Raw genomic sequence first — 18,038 nt, 5'->3', positions numbered from 1 at the left:
CGTGCAGCCGATAAATAATTTGCACCGTCACATGTTTTAGGGACAAAAGTATCGATGGCTGGATGGAAAACGTCATCTGCATGCCGTCTAAAAATATCGCTTGTGTAGCAGTGCTCAAGGAAAATTATGGGCTCAGGATCTGGAGCATGCAATAATTCGTAGGAACCCACACCGGAAAAAAGACTCGCTCCAATGTGACAGTGAGTCCAGTACCATGTGGCTCCGACGTACGTGTCGTCATGTTGTGGGGGTTACCGACACAGCTGCTCTGTCTCGCTGCTGCTGCAGCTGCTGATCCACCATACATTTCGCTTCCAGGACTGGGGCCGGCCGGCCGGCCATGCACTCGATGATGCCGAAACAGCTTGGATGGCAACAAATTGCACCATGGCAGCGACGTCTCTGGCAAGCTGTAGGCTTGTGCCTAAACCATTTTTTCACACAAGATTGTGTCGTCATTTTTTGACGTGTGCGATGACGATCATACATCGTACTACATGCATAAGTACCGTGCTAGCTATGAGTATAGAAAGAACTGGACAATCTAGCTAGCGACCCTAAAGCTAAGCAGAAGCAAAATTTAACCCAATACCAAAAGGGCTCCACGCCCAGCTTTATAGATAAAGCACGATCATGATACAGGCCAACAGAATACAGAGGTCCACAAAAGCTAATACGGAGAAACACAAGAGAGGAGAGTACAATAAATCTAGCTGTGGGCAACAGCACAACAAGCCTAAAAGATACAATAAAGCCTCGAGGAGGGTAGATGGCCACGAGCACCCGAGCCGCAAGCTTCTTGTACTTCCTAGTCATCTCGTCGACAGCCGCCCTATCTCACCGCTTGCAAAGGGCTCTCCAAAGCTACAAAAAGCCATAAGTTTGAAGATCACATTAGTGGGCCTGATCGGAAAGACACGCTCAATAACGAGTTTATTCCTAATGCACCACAATGTCCATACCGAGGTCCCAAAATTGATCCACATCGATCTACAGACCTGGCCCGAGCGGACCTGACCCAAATTTAACCCAGTTAAACCCCACGGATCGATTCTATTGAAAATTAGGTATTAACCATGAGTTGTAAAGTTTGTATATTTTCTTTTATTGGAGGGAATATGAAAGAGATTTATTTATTTATTTTTGTGAAAAGATTAGATCTATTATAAAAATTCATCGAAAGTGCGAAGCATCTCAAACATAATAAAAACTACATCAAGATTCTGATATCGCTACTGCTGCTATAACAAGCCGCCGACGCGCTGCTGTCGCAACTCCCCTACCGGGGTCGGCTTGATCTTGTCAATGACAATTGTGAAGTCTTCGTGCACATGCCCCTAAGGACCAACACGTTGGAGCCACAGTCGTCGTTGTTGAACTCTTGCATAGATCTGAAACATCTGACAACAAATCTCACCACATGCCGATAAACCCTAACTTCACCGCTCCACAGAGATGGCAGAAATCTACGTCGGAGCTCCATCAACTGCATCCTAATGGATGATCTGTGGAGGATCGGAAGATAAACTTAAAGAAGAAGCGCCACCATCCACCTGAGCGCCGCACTTGCGAGGACCTAAAACTTAAACCTAAACTACTAACTGGAGCGAAGGCACCGGAATTCTCCTCCCCACCAACGGTTGTCGGAGCAGCAGACAGAGAGGAGGGGGAGGCAAATCCATGGGCTCACCGGCAAAGTCTGGAGGAAAAAGTGTGCCCTAGCTGCCAAGAGAAGAGAGAGCTTTATTCAGTAAAAGCATTTCTAGAACAATCAACCAGAAGACTGTTACACAGAAAGTTAGAAGTTTCATCGAGCCAACTCACTCATTAACAGTGTACAGGCGAACTTAGCACACTGGTGAGCTAGGAGATTAGTCGATCTGTTTACACGATGAATACTAAAAGAAGAAAACTGAGGTGCTATATCTCCAATTTCATCTGGTAGAAGTGCAACCACCGAGCATGACAGGGGCCCAATAAGCCACAGATCAACGAGCTCCTTGCAATCCGATTCCATCATCACATTTCTGAAGCCTCGGAAGCTTTTTTTTTAAAGAAGGATTACCTCTGATCTCTGCATCGAGGATGCACACACCCACTTTGTTATAGTATTTAACAGAATCAAACAAAATAAATACATAGATCAACCCAAAGTCATTATTTCGGAAACTATTGTGATTACACCTACAAGCTTATTGGCGTGCCCTAACCGTTTATCAACACACACCGTATATTCCGGTCGCCTCACCAAGCTGCCTGCCAGAAAGCCGAGAGCACCAATCGGTCTAGCTAGACTCTCTGCGCACACCGCATGCACATGCTTTAGAATCAGCCATCACCATCTTCCGTCGTCCCATGTTCAGGAGCGATCAACGTATTCATCTCGCCGGGTCATTCTGCCGTCGACGTCACCGCGATGCTAGACATCACCACCATCCTATGCACCCCCATCCACACACGCCGGTCGCCAACACTCCACTGCACCACGCCACCGAGACCAGCCCGGCCTTGCGGTACTTGTAACACCGCTCCTCCTCGTGTCTCCTCCAGCTAGCTCCTGCTCCAGAATGATGCCCTCAGCAGGGAGAACGACACTGAAGGCGCCGTCATCATCCGATCTGGGATACGCGGATCTAGGGTTTCCCCCGGAACATCTCGAGCGTGGTGACACAACCTGCAACGACGGTGCCTCAAAGAAGAAAACGACGTCAGAGACACCACCATCGTCTGCCATGACCGCAGTCAACACAATTTTCACCAGAAGTTACGTCGGCCCGATCTCGTAGCTGACTGGATCCGTGCGGAGCCTTGCCATGAAGACATATGTTGCCGCCGGAAGGCCGGCAAGGGCATCCAGCCGCCCCTCACCGGTCCCTCCACGCGTCACCGGCCGGCCAAGGCCACGCCACAACGGATCTAGACGGGGCGTTGGATCTGCGGCTACCACCGTCACCCATCACTCGGTCGGGCAAGCCAACGACTCATCCCATCGACCATGGAGGAGTCGGCCGCCGCCGCATGCCAGGGTCGCTACCCTGACTGCGCCGGCGGAAGATGTAGGTGTCGTCGCGAGATCGATCCAGGCAACAAGGTCCGAATCCCTCGTACTCGACCCCGATCAGCCACGCACAACTACCTCGCCGAACTGACGAGGGGTCCACCACCGGATCCACCTCGCCGCACTGACGAGGGGTCCAACGTCGGATCCACCACGCCGCGGGGAGAGACTACGCTACCACTGCCGTCCATCGAGGCGGGCTTCGCCCGTCGGCTTCCTTCGGCAGTGGCCAAGCCGTCGGCTGCGAAGGCAAGGGACGGGGCGGCGGTGGCTAGGGTTCGCCGTGCCGCCCTGGAGAGCGACGCAAGCGACTCCTATCGGTCTTACTAAGTAGAGCCGAAGCCTGGGAGCTGTGCAAATACAACATCATAACCGGTATATGTGAAGAATACAAGTGTCCTTCTTTTCTAGACATACAAGAAATGGGCAATGTTTACAAGGAACCGCATCTACGGTTGTATCATATACAAATACAATTTGGTCCCCGCAAAAAATTGCAATTTGATCATCCACGCTAACACCCTCCCTAAGTCAAAAACTGGTGTCTTGTGATTACTAAGACTATCCCAAATTCCAAGAAGAGTGGAGCTGCTAAGCCCTTGGCAAAAATAGCTGATAAGGTACGGTGCCGGAGCCTCACCCATGGCCACGCGATCTCGAACAAAGTGTGGATCAATCTCTACGTGATTCACTCTTTGATGGTTAGCTCAATCCCGAGTCATGAATATCGAACTGATGTTATCACATAACACTACTGTGCGCTAGTTAGATTCTTAGAGTCGGTCCACTGTCTCCTGCATAATAGGCATAGGCATAGTGTTGATCATTTATGGCTTTACTGTTGCAGTCATGTCTTTTTTTTTTACTTTTGTCTAATGGTGTGTAGCTGTGTGCATCCTAACTATGTAGAGATCGGATGTTGCTCATTATACTTTGTATCCATTTAGTGCTACATTTTAAATTAAAAAAATATCAACAACAAAAAAATCCTTTGCACTTGAGCGTGAGACTTCATGTTGGCTCTTCGCAGGCAGGACCAAATTGGCAAACGCATCCTCGTAAGATACCTCTTGGAAGTTGGACCATGTCCCAATCCGTCAACAACAATCTCACATGACATGGCAAAAATTCAGTCACGTAATGCGCTGTACCCCCGTATGTAACCAAATAGTAACAAAAATCTGACCGGAGCATGGGTGGAAGCTCCACAGCTCTTGACTTGACTAGTGAAAGTGACAAAAGTGCACATGTTACACGAATGTCTACGTTCGTGAATCTGTGTCTAGCTTCCCTAGACACAGATTGTCAAAGTTGTTGATTAGACCAGTCGCCAGTCAGTCCTTTCTTTTGGGATACCTACATTTTGAGGAGCTGTCACCTGTACTGTCTACTAGCTATAGCTTAGCTAGTGTTCAAGACTAGCTATTCCATGTCTCCGTCAACCCGGCCAATTCTCCCGGCCTATAGCGCCGTGATGACTGTGGCCCGGGTTAATTCGTGCTCTCTGAGGCAGAGACGCCTCAGCTAGTTGCGGCTGCCAGAGAAACCGAGAGCGCGTACATGTCAATGTCCCAATGAATATACGTGATACCTTTCACACATAGTCCTCCGTGTCTGCTGCCTGGACAACGTACGACGACCGGCCTCGAAGACGACTTCTACCCGGCTTGAAACGGGTTCAGTGAAATAGCGAACTTCTGGACTACCTTGATGACTTTTCGGCCCATGCTTCACTAAACTTCTGAGTTTCAACAAGTTTGCTCCGTTAAGACAAAAACATAGAGATGACAACGAGCTTTGTTCATGCCAAATGTAGGAGATGAATAAGACTTCGACACCCCAAAAACATGGATGTATTTTTCACTTTATGTAATGGTGTTTTATAAAGGTCTGTGCCACTTAATATATGGTATTTCCGTAAATAAAATTAACAAAAACTAACATAAAGTCATCAACCGACTAGAAGTAGAGCTAGGCGCACTAGCTAGCTTCAGATACGAGCACCGAGAAGTGAACAATCAAAGGCAATCAGACACTCATTACAATTTAACAAGAAGCAAAACAAAAACTAAGCTCCGAACGAAACAGGATTTGCTTGATCCTCACCATGAGCACAAGCCTTTGTCTTAATAGGGGCTGCTCTTACAAGCACCAAGTACCGGCGAGAGGCCGGGCTAGAAGCATCTAGCACAGAATGGCTTTGGGTCTAACAAAAAACTCATCAAAATCCCACTCATGCATCAGCACCATCACCATACGTGTCGGTACACACAACACCTCGAGACTATTAGACGAGGGGGTTCAAGGCAGTGCCTACAAGGTGGGAAGCATCGCCCACGAGCGTCGAAACCGCCGACAACGATCAAGGTCTTACAAAGCCTTTCGCTTTCTACCCATCCTTCATCCAAATTATCGACGATTGATTCAACGCCAATCTTATGATCAAGTCACGAGTTGTAAAGCATAAAACAAGGGATATGAGCCCAGAGGGATCTCATCGGAGACAGCAAGAAAACGGTGGTTTTACATGATCACCCCCGGTGGGTAATAGTTGTACTTCCTACTTAAAGATGTATACTGATGAATGGGTTTATATAGTACAAGCCCTAGATTGGATCTATAATACTTGTTCTTGTGAGAGTTACAATCTGAAAGGCTTGAGTCTTTGGCAGTCTTATTTGGGCAAGTCTTGTATCTCCAAAATTTTGGCCGTTGACCAATAGGTTGGCCTGTCTTTGGATCACAACCAAAATTTTGGAACCTTGCCAATTACTTGGTCACCCCTCGTGATTTTGTAGCAGGCTGCGCTGCTTCGGGCGAATTCCTGGCGGCAAATTCATGTGGCAAAATTTTGGAAAGCGCTATTTGAAAGGGCCGGCATGGGCACCAACCAAACAACTTCTAAGGCTGGCCATAGTGAGAGTAAGATGAGTCATAGTGAGAGTAAAATAAATAGTAACATGCATGTCACATAAGTAAAAAAAATTATGTGGCAAGTAATTAAAAAGAAGAGAGACAAATAGAGGTCTCTGTTATCATACCTTTTCGAAACCTATGACACTACCAGCTATAGAGGTAGTAACCAAGGGGGAAAAACAGCGCGCTATAACAAAATAGCACTGGCTTTAAAATATGCTATTAGCCTGCTATATCATGCTATAGCGTGCTATTAGCAAGAATTTGTACAGTGATTTATTTAGCGAGACAATTCTCAAAATGCTATAGCGTGCTATGGTCGATGCTATAGCGTGCTATTTTTTTCAGCGTAGTGACATATAGACTAGTAACTTATGCATGTTACTAGTCTGACATACTCCCTACTATGACTAACTTAACTTAGCTAGTAACATGGCACATCCTAAGGCAAATTTGCTTATGTGACAAGTACTCAACAAGGGGAGAGATATTTGTAGTAACAAAATATGTTACTCTAATATAACGTACCCCAAGGCAAAATGTCTCTACATCTAAATAAATGAAGGCTTGCATTATATCACACATGTATTACTACCCACTATGTAGATAGTAACGTAGAGTAGTAACATATGCATGCAGAAATGTTACTAGTCTAAGTTACTTTAGGATCCGAATCGCTTTTTTAAATTGAGTGGAAACTAGGGAAATAGTACTTTCGTTGTTCTCACGATGAGGAGCGACATTTCTTTCTATTTTGTTCTCTTCAGATAAAACTGGTTGGGTAGAAAGGAGACACACCGCTCAGGGTTCAAGGGGCTGTTTGGATTTGCAGCCTGAGGCTGCCTTACCAAACTTTTGGCATTGACCATAATAAGTAGAGTATCGGTGTCTATTTGGTTCGTAGCCAGAGTTCCCTGTCCACGTCAATTTTCCGGTCATTCGTTCAACTTCAACGCCCGCACGCTGGTGAGATAGAGGCGGCGAAATCCTTCGCCAATAATTTGGCGCGACTGACCTGGGCGTGAACCAAACAGGCCCCAAACCCTGAGAGTAACGTGATTGTATTAGGAAATATAGATTAGATTGGAAATATTCTGGCTTGTCGTGTACTCTAAATAGATCATGTACTTCTATATATATACCTATGAGGCTCAAGCAATATAACGAATTATTTCACCAATCTCTCTCTCCTTTCTAACATGGTATCAGCCTAATCACAATCCATACCCTAGCCGCCGCCGCTTCCGCACCCGCGCGCCGCCTCCGGGGCGGTCGGCCTCCATGACCGCCGCCGAGGGCCGCGCCGCCCGTACCTAGAGTTCGTCCGCCGGTCGTGTTAACCGGCTGCCCCAGAGAGTTTTTTCCCCAAGCCCTTGCTCCGGATTTTTCTCTTTTCCATCGGTCGTCTTGATCGGCGGTTCTTTTTTGATTTTCCGATCTTAGATCGGTTTGCGTCGCCCGCCGTCGTCATCAACCCCCGCGCTTCTACTCCAACCTTGTGGCGCCAACACCGCAACCTTCAGCTGGAACGAGATGCGGGGTCTCAGGAACACTTGAGGTCCGCGCGTCCGTCCGCATGATGTTCTCCGCCGGCTATCGTCATCCATCGATATCTTCATCATCCATCAAGAACGACTGCATTACAACATCCGAGGCCGACTGGGCTGCTCACCGGCTGTGGTGGCCGCTCACGGCGTGGCTGCTCTTTTGCTAGCCCGTCACGGCGTGCATGAGTTGGTTGCTTGCACGTCCCGTGCATGTATGCTTGCATACCTAACACTCTTGTACAGCCGCGAATCAATCTGTGGTTGAATTGGTTAGGTGAACAGTGATATCCTCAACCTATCAGGGTTTAAATTCTGGTGCTCGCATTATTCTTGGATTTATTTCGGGATTTCCGGCGATGCGCTTTTAGTGGGAGGAGACGTTCCCGTCGACGACGAGGCGCCTACGGTGACTTCGTAAATCTCAAGATGGTATGCTGGCTTAGTCTCTCGGAGGTGCTCATAGGGGTAGGTGTGCGTGTATGTGTTCATAAGGATGAGGGTATGCGCGTGTATATGAGCGCTTGTGTCTGTACTGATGCTAAAAAAAACACTCTTGTACAGCCGCGTGATGCACGTCTCCCATACCTCATCGAGTTCGTTCACGTCTTCTTGATCTGGCTAGCCATGTCCGGTCTGATCAACCGCATGCGCGCAATTCCACTGGATCCCTGAAGATCATCACCGAGTATAGCGTGCCTTTTCACTGATCGAGTATCGGGTTATCGCTGCGTCGCCCTGTCGGGCCGCAGCACTGTCACTTTGTTGTTCTTCCGGCTGCACCGACCCACATCACCGCTACGTCGTTCCTTTGGGCTGTAGTGCCACGACCCATGGTCCATCTTCGTTCGGGCCCGTCTTCTTCAGGTCGTCCCTGTGGTTGCACCGACCCTCGCGCCGCTGCTGCGTCGCCCCGTTGGGCCATAGCGAACGTGGCACGCGATCCACGCCGTGGTCCCGAAGCCGTCCTCGCGGTTGCACCGACCCATGCTCCGTCACTGCGCCGCCTCTTCGGGCTGTAGCGCCGTGGCCTGTGGTCCCTGTGACCGCCCCGAGGTCTTCCGTCGTCGCCCAGACCTGCCAGTTGCCGCTACATCGCCCCTTTGGGCCGTAGTGCCGCGGCCCGCGGTACACCGCCGTCCCTGCGCGTCGACTTCCCGTGGTATGCGTCGCGCCGTCTCCCTTGGCGCGGGAACGCCACCATCCGCGCCGGTCTTCGTCACGCTGTCAGGGTTCTTCGCCTACTTCGAGCACCGCCGCCGCACTCCTAACCTAGCCGCCGCCGCTGCTCTTCTTTGGCCGCTGCCGCGCCGCCCGTCCACCCCCTTAGTCTTCGTCCAAGCACCAGCCCGTCGCCAGCATCGCCATCATCTACCCCGATCACTTCGTCTACTCCGACCACCGTTGGTGACATCGGCCCCGTGCCGATGGACGCCGCAATCGTCATCGAGTTCTTCTCTGTTGGCCTCTCCGACTTCTCTGATATGGCGTACAGCTCGTGCAGGTCCCTCATTTAAGCATGCCCGATGCTGGCAACACCGATGCGTGCCTTCATCCGCGACGTGTCTCCGGGCCTGGCAAGCCTGGTCGGCGCTTCGTCAACTTCGTCTTCGTCCGTCTACGCATGCCCGGTGCTGGCAACACCGGTGCGTGCCTTCGTCCATGATGTGTCCCCGGGCTTGGCAAACCCGCCGCGACGCGTCATCAACCACATCTTCTTCCGGACGCACCACTACTTCGACACTACTGCGCCCATGCTAACTCGGCGCCCCCTTGCGCCTGCGGCTCCACGGCGACTTCCTCGACACCGGCCACCCCGACTCGACATTGACCACGGCATTCTTCGCACGGCTACCTCGACCACGGCTCCACCACCCATGCTCTCGGCTACCTCGACAAACTGCACAAAGGGCTACCGCCTTGCTTGAGCAACCTCGTCGGTTTTCACTCCAGCCACGACTCCGCGATGCATCGACCGTTACAACTGTGGGGGGGGGGGGGGGTGTCCGTCGGTTTGCCTTCGGATTCTTCTCCAGTCTCACCGTCTGCGTCGCTATCGTTGTGACTGCGGGGGGCTGTTGAGTAACGTGATTGTATTAGGAAACATAGGTTAGACTAGGAAATATTTTGGCTTGCCCTGTACTCCAAGTAGATCATGTACTCCTATATATATGCCCACGAGGCTCAAGTAATACAATGAACTATTTCACCAATCCCTCTCTCCCTTGTAACATGTTCCATACAGTGAAAATAAGCATCTGACGCGATGGTATAGTTTTACGGAAATAATAACGCCCACACGTATGGCAGTTTTGTAACTCGCCCACACGCGTGGATCATCATCCAGTGCAATTTGCATGAATCTTGACACATTGAGGCAAAATTTGCATGCCACGTAGGATGAGGCTGGTGTGTGGGCGTTGAAGAGTTTGCCCACACGCCCCGCACCATGCTGTTTGCCAGCGGCGCTGTGTTGGCGAACTAGTTTCTGCCCACACAGCCACCACCTAGTCCATGCGCATGTGGGCGAACTGCTTTTCGCCCACACGACACTTCTACGTTGTGGATGGCAACTGCAGTTATGTAAACGTAGCAATTAGGTACACACATATGGCAACTGTGATTCTTTGCTAGATGGCAACTGCAGTTGCGCGTACGTGGCAACCAGATAAACACACATGACAAGTGTGATTAACCTTACATGACAACTATGGTTGGACCACACGTGACAACTAGGTAAACACACATGGCAACTACTGTTTGACCATATGTAGCAAGTAGTTAATCACACACGGCAACTACCATAAATTAGACATGGCAATTATAGTTAACCAAAACAGATAGAGTTGTCATGCTTTTACAACTACACTTGCCATCCCGGATAACTACATCTGTCATCCAGGATGACAACTAAATCGTCATCCCGCGGATACCTAACGTAGCTGCGCCAGGACATGTGGGCATTTTTGCTTCGTGCCACACGCGCGGGGTGAAAATGAGTAGTATTTGTTGGGCGTGTGGCACGAAGTAGCTGCACCCGCACGTGTGGGCAATTCTAATATTCGCCTACACACAGCCCGTGTGGACTGCCTCCTGTTCACACCACACACGGTGTGTGGGCGCATGTCTAATATACCACACATGTGGTGGATATCGGCGTCCTAGTTTTATCTGCAAAGTATCAAATTTCTCTTTCTTCTAATTAAATCAGCTTAGACGTCAGCATTTTCTTCTGCGTACATGACATCCTTTTAGGTACGGTTGGGGGTGTAGACATGCCTTTTATACCCGTATATATATACTCAGTGCAACGATGAGATTATTAAAGGCTTCAACTATCGATGGAAGAAATTCACCGGTGAATTTTGCACGTGGCTCAACCGTGAGACTATGCTTTGTGCGGCGGTTTCCAGGTTCACACGCCGGACACCACTCAACTCACTCACACATCAGGGAATCGATGCCGCGATCGAGCTCTCCTCTCCCTATAAATTCGGGGGCATCCTTGCACAGCCCGTATCATCCATCCGAAGACCTGCCTAGCAAAGAGCCATTTGCATCAAGGAACTGATGGCTGCTGCCCAGATCACCTCCTTGTCCTTCTCCGTCCAGCCAATAATGTTCCATTCGGCTTCGCCGGTGGCCGGAAACGGTGGCCGGAGAGGCCGTCCAAATGCTTTCTTCTGCCCTTGGGCGCCGGTGATCTGCCATGGGCGACGGGGGGCCACGTCCCGTGCGCTGTCCGATAACTGTGACTTCCAGGTATATATAGTTCTTGTTCTAAAAAAAAGGAATATATAGTTCTTTTTCGCAAAAAAAAAGGTATATATAGTTCTGGTACGGCACAACAGTTAACATGAATATTTTGTCACTGAAACTGCACGCTTGTTGTGTACTCTCTCTCTCTCTCTCTCTCTCTCTCTCTCTCTCTCTCTCTCTCTCTCTCTCTCTCTCTCTCTCTCGTTTTGCGAAGTCTCAGTTATATTGGCAGGTTGCATTTTTCTAAATCAAAATAGACTTGCGAAAATCTCAATAAATTCAGAACAGAATAAGGCTTGCACTTTTCTAGAAGTGTAGGTTTCATTTTTCTAAATCGACAAAGACTTAAGAAAATCTCAATTGATTGGGACATAGATGAACCGTAATTTTATAGGAAGATGTTTAACAAAACATTAAAAGCTTATGATATTTTGGAAGTAATTTTGTGAGAAGTTCGATGATCAATAGTATATGACTCAGCAATCTAAATAATTTTCATACATTAAAAGTCAAAGTTTGAAATATTTGAATGAATGTTATCAAGATTGTTGTTAACTCATAGTGGTTAGTAGTTTATGATATAACACATGTCTCTAAATTTTGTTTTCTTGTTACAAAGAATTTGCTCTCCGTGCAACACCAAGAAGGCCTAACAGGTGTGCAAGCGTTGTTCCTTCGGCACCCAAAAAGCAGCAGCGGCATGATGACCATTGTTGATCACCTCAAACACCTCTGCATTGACCAGTATTTCCAAGACGAGATCAGCAATGTCGTGGATTCATGCATGGATCTCACACATAGTGATAATCTCCTCGATGTAACCCTTTCCATGAGGCTGATGAGGGAAGCTGGATATCATGTTTCAGCTGGTCAGCAAACTATATTTTACATATTTTTACAAAATAGTGTGAGTGGCATAATAACATAGGTGTAGCCAACTCCAGAATAAAATATATTGTCTTCCTTAAGCAGATTATCCCAGATATTTTTTTTCATTATATGTACTTGCCTGAAAACCCTTCTCCTCACCGCGGCAGATGAGGTTCTTCAAAAGTTTGCAGATGGTAATGGTGATTTCAGCCTAGCTCATAGCCAAGACATCAGAGGATTGCTGAGCTTGCATGATGTGTCACACCTCAACATGGGAGAAGCTTCGCTCTACAAGGCAAAGGAGTACTCAGGCAAACACCTTAGATCTACACTGAAGTACTTGGAGCCAAAGCTTGCAAGATATGTAAGGCAATCACTAGACCATCCATATCATGTCAGCCTGATGCAGTACAAGGCCAGGCACCACCTGAGCTACCTCCAGAGCTTGCCCACTAGGAACACTGCAATTGAGAAGCTGGCAGTTGCAGAGTTTCAGATTAACAAGTTTCAGCATCAGAGGGAAATGCAAGAGGTTAACAGGTACTCTCCTTCCATAATTAATTTTGTAGAGATTGTCTAATCTACTCATTCTCTTGATAAGAGAAACGCTAGAACTCCTGCAAATTTTCTATAAATTAATAATTTTAATTGCTCATGTAATCCCACAATTAAAAGTGGGGTGATTTTTACTATTAAATGTTCATTTCACACACAGATGGTGGATGGATTTGGGATTGGCCAAAGAAATACCGGCTGCAAGGGACCAAGTAGTGAAATGGTACATGTGGCCCATGACTATCCTCGAGGGTTACTCCTTCTCTAAGTATCGAATTGCGACCACAAAGATCATCTCAATGGTCTACATTGTGGATGACATCTTTGATCTTGTTGCCACACAAGAGGAGCTCTCCCTCTTTAATGAGGCAATCATAATGTGAGCATGCATGTTCCCATTACAGATTAATGCATTTTGACTCACCGCATAATTCCGTCCTGCACAAATAAATAGCCTCCTAAAAAGTCCACTTAAACAATCATACTTTTTCTAACATTGACATGTTGCCACGGGAATTCGTGTTAAAACAAGTGCATAACTAGGTGCTTGAAAACAACCAAAACTAATGGAAAAAACAATGTGAGATTGTCCTTGGTTTATATTTTAGAAACAATAAAACATATGAATATCTGACAAAAATTTGTATAAAAAGAGAGAAGAAATTGAACTGAACTTAACGCGGCACATCTTTTAACAAAAATGTGAAGCATGAACTATATAAGTTTGCTGCTCCAAGTGTCCAACACATATATATCATCCATGCCCACACAACAAATTAATGCAGGAAGAGAATGACTTCATGTGGCATGTTGTACATGGATAGATTAGTGCAAAAAATGTATTTACGAGTATATGCATGACTTGCTAATGCCACAAGATTTTGATCGGACCGCTATCCGATCAATAATTGAGGTCGCATTGAAGCATGCACATGTCTGTAGAAATTTAGTAATGGGGGTTATTTATTTATATATAGAAGATATGTTAGTTAAACATACGAGGCTTGTGAGTATTTTTTGTAGATTTATACTTTTTTGTTTTAAATGGAAATAGCATATGGTAGAATTTATGTGCCAATAGTGGCATCTATTTGCTAATGGAGGAAAAAATCATGGTTTAATTAATGCCTTATACGATGATATATAAGTACATGTTCTTGTGATAAAAGTTTCACACACAAAATGCACATTTTGACAGGTGGAATCTTGAAGCAGCTGATTCACTCCCAAGCTACATGATATCATGCTACAAGGCTCTTTACAATATAACAAATGATATCGCTGACATGTCCATGAAAGAGCATGGACTGAACTCAATCAATCATCTCAAGAAAGCCGTATGTCTTCTGGAATAATTCTTCATTTTGCTTGCCTAAGAAATTAAATATATTAATAGTATCACCTCATATATTTGTATTTATGTATGGCTGTGTGTATCTCCTGCTACAGAGGCCAGGGGTAATCCTCCTTTCAAAAAAAATATTTAAATTTATGTACTACAATTTTTTATTGATCATTTTTAAAAATCTTAACAATATAACACTGGAGCTTCCTTGGAGAAAGCTTACCTTCTTTACGTTATCTTGCAGTGGGCAACTTTGTTTGATGGATTCATGATTGAGGCAAAATGGTTGTCTGGTAATCAGGTCCCTACACGGGAGGACTACCTGAGAAACGGCATCATCACCTCAGGAGCACCACTTTTGTTTATGCACCTTCTCTTCATGCTAGGCCATGATTTAACGGAGGAAAATAACGACCACATGTCTCGGATTATCTCATGCCCAGCAAAAATCATGAGGCTCTGGGACGACATGGGCAGTGCAAAGGTCAGAACACACCAAAAACTTTGACACGCCCATGAAATGCATGTACAGCTGCGCATGCACATATATACATCATATTTTAAAAAGGATTACTACTAGAAATTTTATGTGAATTAACTAATGGCCAAGTAGTGAAAGGAATTTTATGTGAATTTTATGCACATTAATTTATTTTTCTCTATGTCCCATGCAGGATGAAGCACAAGAAGGGCTCGATGGATCGTACAAGGAGCTCTACCTAAAAGAGAGCCCTCATAGCGACGCGGAGGGGCACATGTTAGAGATGATTGCAGGTGAGTGGGAGTGTCTCAACAGGGAGTGCTTCTCCAGGACGAGGTCATCACTATCCCCTACCTTCATTCGAGCGTCACTCAATTTCGCAAGGATGGTCAGCGTCATGTATGGCTACGACCACGAGCACAGGCTCCCTGTCCTTGAGGATTACACCAGAATGCTACTCTTCTGAATCATACATGACCAGTACATTAACTGTACAAAAGTCTTGTAAATGTAGTGTATTCTTGTTGTGGTCGTTACATATATTGGAGTTAATATTACGAGGGTGGCTAATCGATGGGTGATCATGGGGATGCTCACTTCCGACAAACCCCGTGGTTCCGGAGCTCTTCTTGAACTTTTACCTTCTGCTCATCTCATCCTGACACCGTTCACCCGCCTTTCATCTACACCTATCTTTCACCTCAAAGACCCAGATAATTGGACCCCCAAAATGAAATTATTTTAACTGAACCATTCCAACCATCAAAAGATATATTTTTTGTGAACTTTGAACAAATATCCATAGGACTTTGAACAAATTTTAGAAAGTTCTGCCAACTAATCAGGCCAAGATTTAAACTAATTACAGAAAAATCATACCTAAACTTAAGAATCCCCAACAAAATCTATGTAATATAACCAAAATCATCAAAGCTTTCACCTAATCACTGATGTCCTTCCAACCAAAAAAGGAAACCCCATTATCCCCACCCCTACGTCCTCCCCATGGCAATGGTAAGCCCATCCCATCCACGAGTGTGTGGAGGCACCGTCCGTGGGGCCACATGGTGCGAGTGGCGACCACCGACTAACGGTGGTTGCGTGCATGGTGCACTAGTACCCTGCAGAGTGTCGCAGCACACATATTAGATCTAGGTGGCCAGCGGTGCACATGACGGGTTAGTGACGTGCAACAGACCAACAGTCAAAGGGAAGGAAGCCTAAGGACTCCCCCAAACTCAGCTCGTGTGTAGGGAGGGAGGGATGAGATTGTCCGGATATGTCTAGACCACCACCCAACCTCACCATAACCCCACTCCCCCCCCTCTCTCTCTCTCCTCTATCTTTTCTAGCCACGCCGAACACAACCTCATTGTTCCCCCTCTCTCTCCTCTATCTCTTCCAGACATGCAAGGGATTCCCCCCTTTTTCTGCGAGCGGTGTGATGAGAAGGATGACACACAAATCGCACGACTCACATGAGGTGCATCGTGCGGCTGGCAGGCGACTAATCGGGATCTAGCGCCTAGCCCCACCCACTAAACAAACAATACATATTAAACATTCTCTCACATACTTGTGCTAATGCCTATTTTTATCGAAACACCGAGTACAATATATTGTGCTAATGTCTCTTTGTGGGAGTTCGAACCTCCGTCGTGTAGGAGTTCGACACCCCCGGCCCACGAAAAACCACACCTGGATCCCACATCTATATCGTGTCCCCCTTGCTCTGCATCTGTTTCATCCCTGGACGTCCTCATCCCTGGACGTCGCCGCCACTGTACCACCTTGGCCACCCGGTTGCCATGCCGCTTTGCCTACGTTGTTGTTCCACCTCTCATCCGTCCGTCATGCAGGTACCATCCTCCTATGTAGATATCGTCGCGTGGGGATCCCCAAGCCCGGCAAGTGTTTGGCGAAATCCCCGTGCTAAATTTTTGCTAATTTTTCTCCCTTCTTTAAAACAATGGATTCGGACTACTGTCATTTGAATATTTTTCACTCATCAATAATTGATATGCTATTTTTTTAGCGGTGCGGACTTAGAAAAGGAGGGGCTATATAGGGGGCGGGGTTGGATAAACATTGGTAACCCAGACTCGTTATGCATTTCTTTTCTGATGGCCAAATAGTTCCCGGATAGTGACCTTCTTAATGCAACTATGAAGAAACGGTCCTCCTATACGTGGCAGAGTATTATGTCAGAAGTTGATTTTTGTTTAAGGGACATATGTGAAGAGTTGGAAATGGAGAAAAAAATATCTAGGAAGATGTGTGGATTCCACAATCGCCTACAAAGAAGGTTCTTATGAACACAGACAGTCAACTTCTCTCTCATGTGAGCGATCTTATAGACCCAACCACCACATATTGGGATGTTCAACTAGTGAATCAGATCTTCTGGCATCTTGATACTCAAAGATTCTTAGCTATTCCCCTTCTGACGCATGATATGATAGATTTCTTGGCATGGAGGCACACAAATGGCTTGTTTTCGGTTCGTTATGCTTACCATTGTGAATGGGAAAATCAATATGGGAATAAACAGGAAATTGAGAATGGTGTAGGTACTTCCGTTCCTAATTTATATGGAGTATGGTATGGAGTTTATTATGTCCATTAAAGGTCAAAATATTTAGTTGGAGGGCTTTGCGGAGCCATCCCTTGCCATGCAGTCCTAGCTAATAGGCACACAAAGGTGCAGGCACATTGTCCGGTGTGTAACGCTAGTGCGGATATCATCAAACATCTTCTCTTCGAGTGTCCTAAAGCAAATGATCTCTGGAGTTTACTAGGAGTTGAGGATGTCAGAACAAGAGCTTGTCATGTTGATCATTCCGGTCCAATAGTACTAGAGTTCCTTCTTAACATACCTGGCCATGAAGTTTTCGTCATTAGACAAGGAAGATTTAGAGAAATTATTGTGGTTACCTGTTGGTACCTATAGTGGGAGTGAGGGAGTCCTGTATTAGGGGGTCCTCGGGCGTCCGGGCTATGTGACATGGGCCGGATTCATGGGCCTTGAAGATACAAGATGGAAGGCTCTCCCCCGTGTCCGGATGGGACTCTCCTTGGCATGGAAGGCAAGCTTGGCGTTTGGATATGAAGATTCCTTCCTCTGTAAACCCCCTCCGATGTCTTTATAAACCGGAGGGTTTAGTCCATAGGGGTAATCATAGTCATACAGGCTAGGCATCTAGGGTTTAGCCATTACGATCTCAAGGTAGATCAACTCTTATAACCCCTATACTCATCAAAGTCAATCAAGCAGGAAGTAGGGTATTACCTCCATTAAGAGGGCCTGAACCTGAGTAAACATCGTGTCCCTATCTCCTATTACCTTCGATCCTAAGACGCACAGTTCGGGACCCCTTACCCGAGATCTTCCGGTTTTGACACCAACATTGGTGCTTTCATTGAGAGTTCCTCCGTGTTGTCGATAGAAGGATCGATGGCCGCCTCGTCATCAATGACAAAATCACCTCTGGAAAAGCCCTAGTTCCTGGG

General features: G+C 46.7%; 1 protein-coding gene across 1 annotated transcript; it reads left to right on the top strand.

The window, feature by feature from the left end:
* The first annotated feature begins 11,053 nt into the window (after window positions 1–11,053).
* On the top strand, window positions 11,054–15,062 carry LOC125516239 (S-(+)-linalool synthase, chloroplastic-like). Its single transcript, XM_048681715.1, has 7 exons — window positions 11,054–11,280; window positions 11,897–12,146; window positions 12,315–12,687; window positions 12,863–13,081; window positions 13,901–14,039; window positions 14,292–14,531; window positions 14,722–15,062. The coding sequence occupies exons 1-7, from the start codon at window positions 11,089–11,091 to the stop codon at window positions 14,992–14,994; spliced, it is 1,686 nt and encodes a 561-aa protein (XP_048537672.1). The 5' UTR covers window positions 11,054–11,088; the 3' UTR covers window positions 14,995–15,062.
* The last annotated feature ends 2,976 nt before the right edge of the window (window positions 15,063–18,038 follow it).

This window comes from Triticum urartu, chromosome 6, assembly GCF_003073215.2.
Source record: "Triticum urartu cultivar G1812 chromosome 6, Tu2.1, whole genome shotgun sequence".
Lineage (NCBI taxonomy): Eukaryota > Viridiplantae > Streptophyta > Magnoliopsida > Poales > Poaceae > Triticum > Triticum urartu.
The sequence above is the reverse complement of the archived record's forward strand: the minus strand, read 5'-3'. Positions and strand labels throughout refer to the sequence as shown.

Excerpts from the sequence above, each read along its gene's own strand:
- LOC125516239 (XM_048681715.1), top strand. The coding sequence starts at position 11,089 with ATGGCTGCTGCCCAGATCACCTCCTTGTCCTTCTCCGTCCAGCCAATA. Across the intron at positions 14,040-14,291 it reads TCAATCATCTCAAGAAAGCC|TGGGCAACTTTGTTTGATGG; the intron begins GTATGTCTTCTG and ends GTTATCTTGCAG. Across the intron at positions 14,532-14,721 it reads ACGACATGGGCAGTGCAAAG|GATGAAGCACAAGAAGGGCT; the intron begins GTCAGAACACAC and ends TGTCCCATGCAG.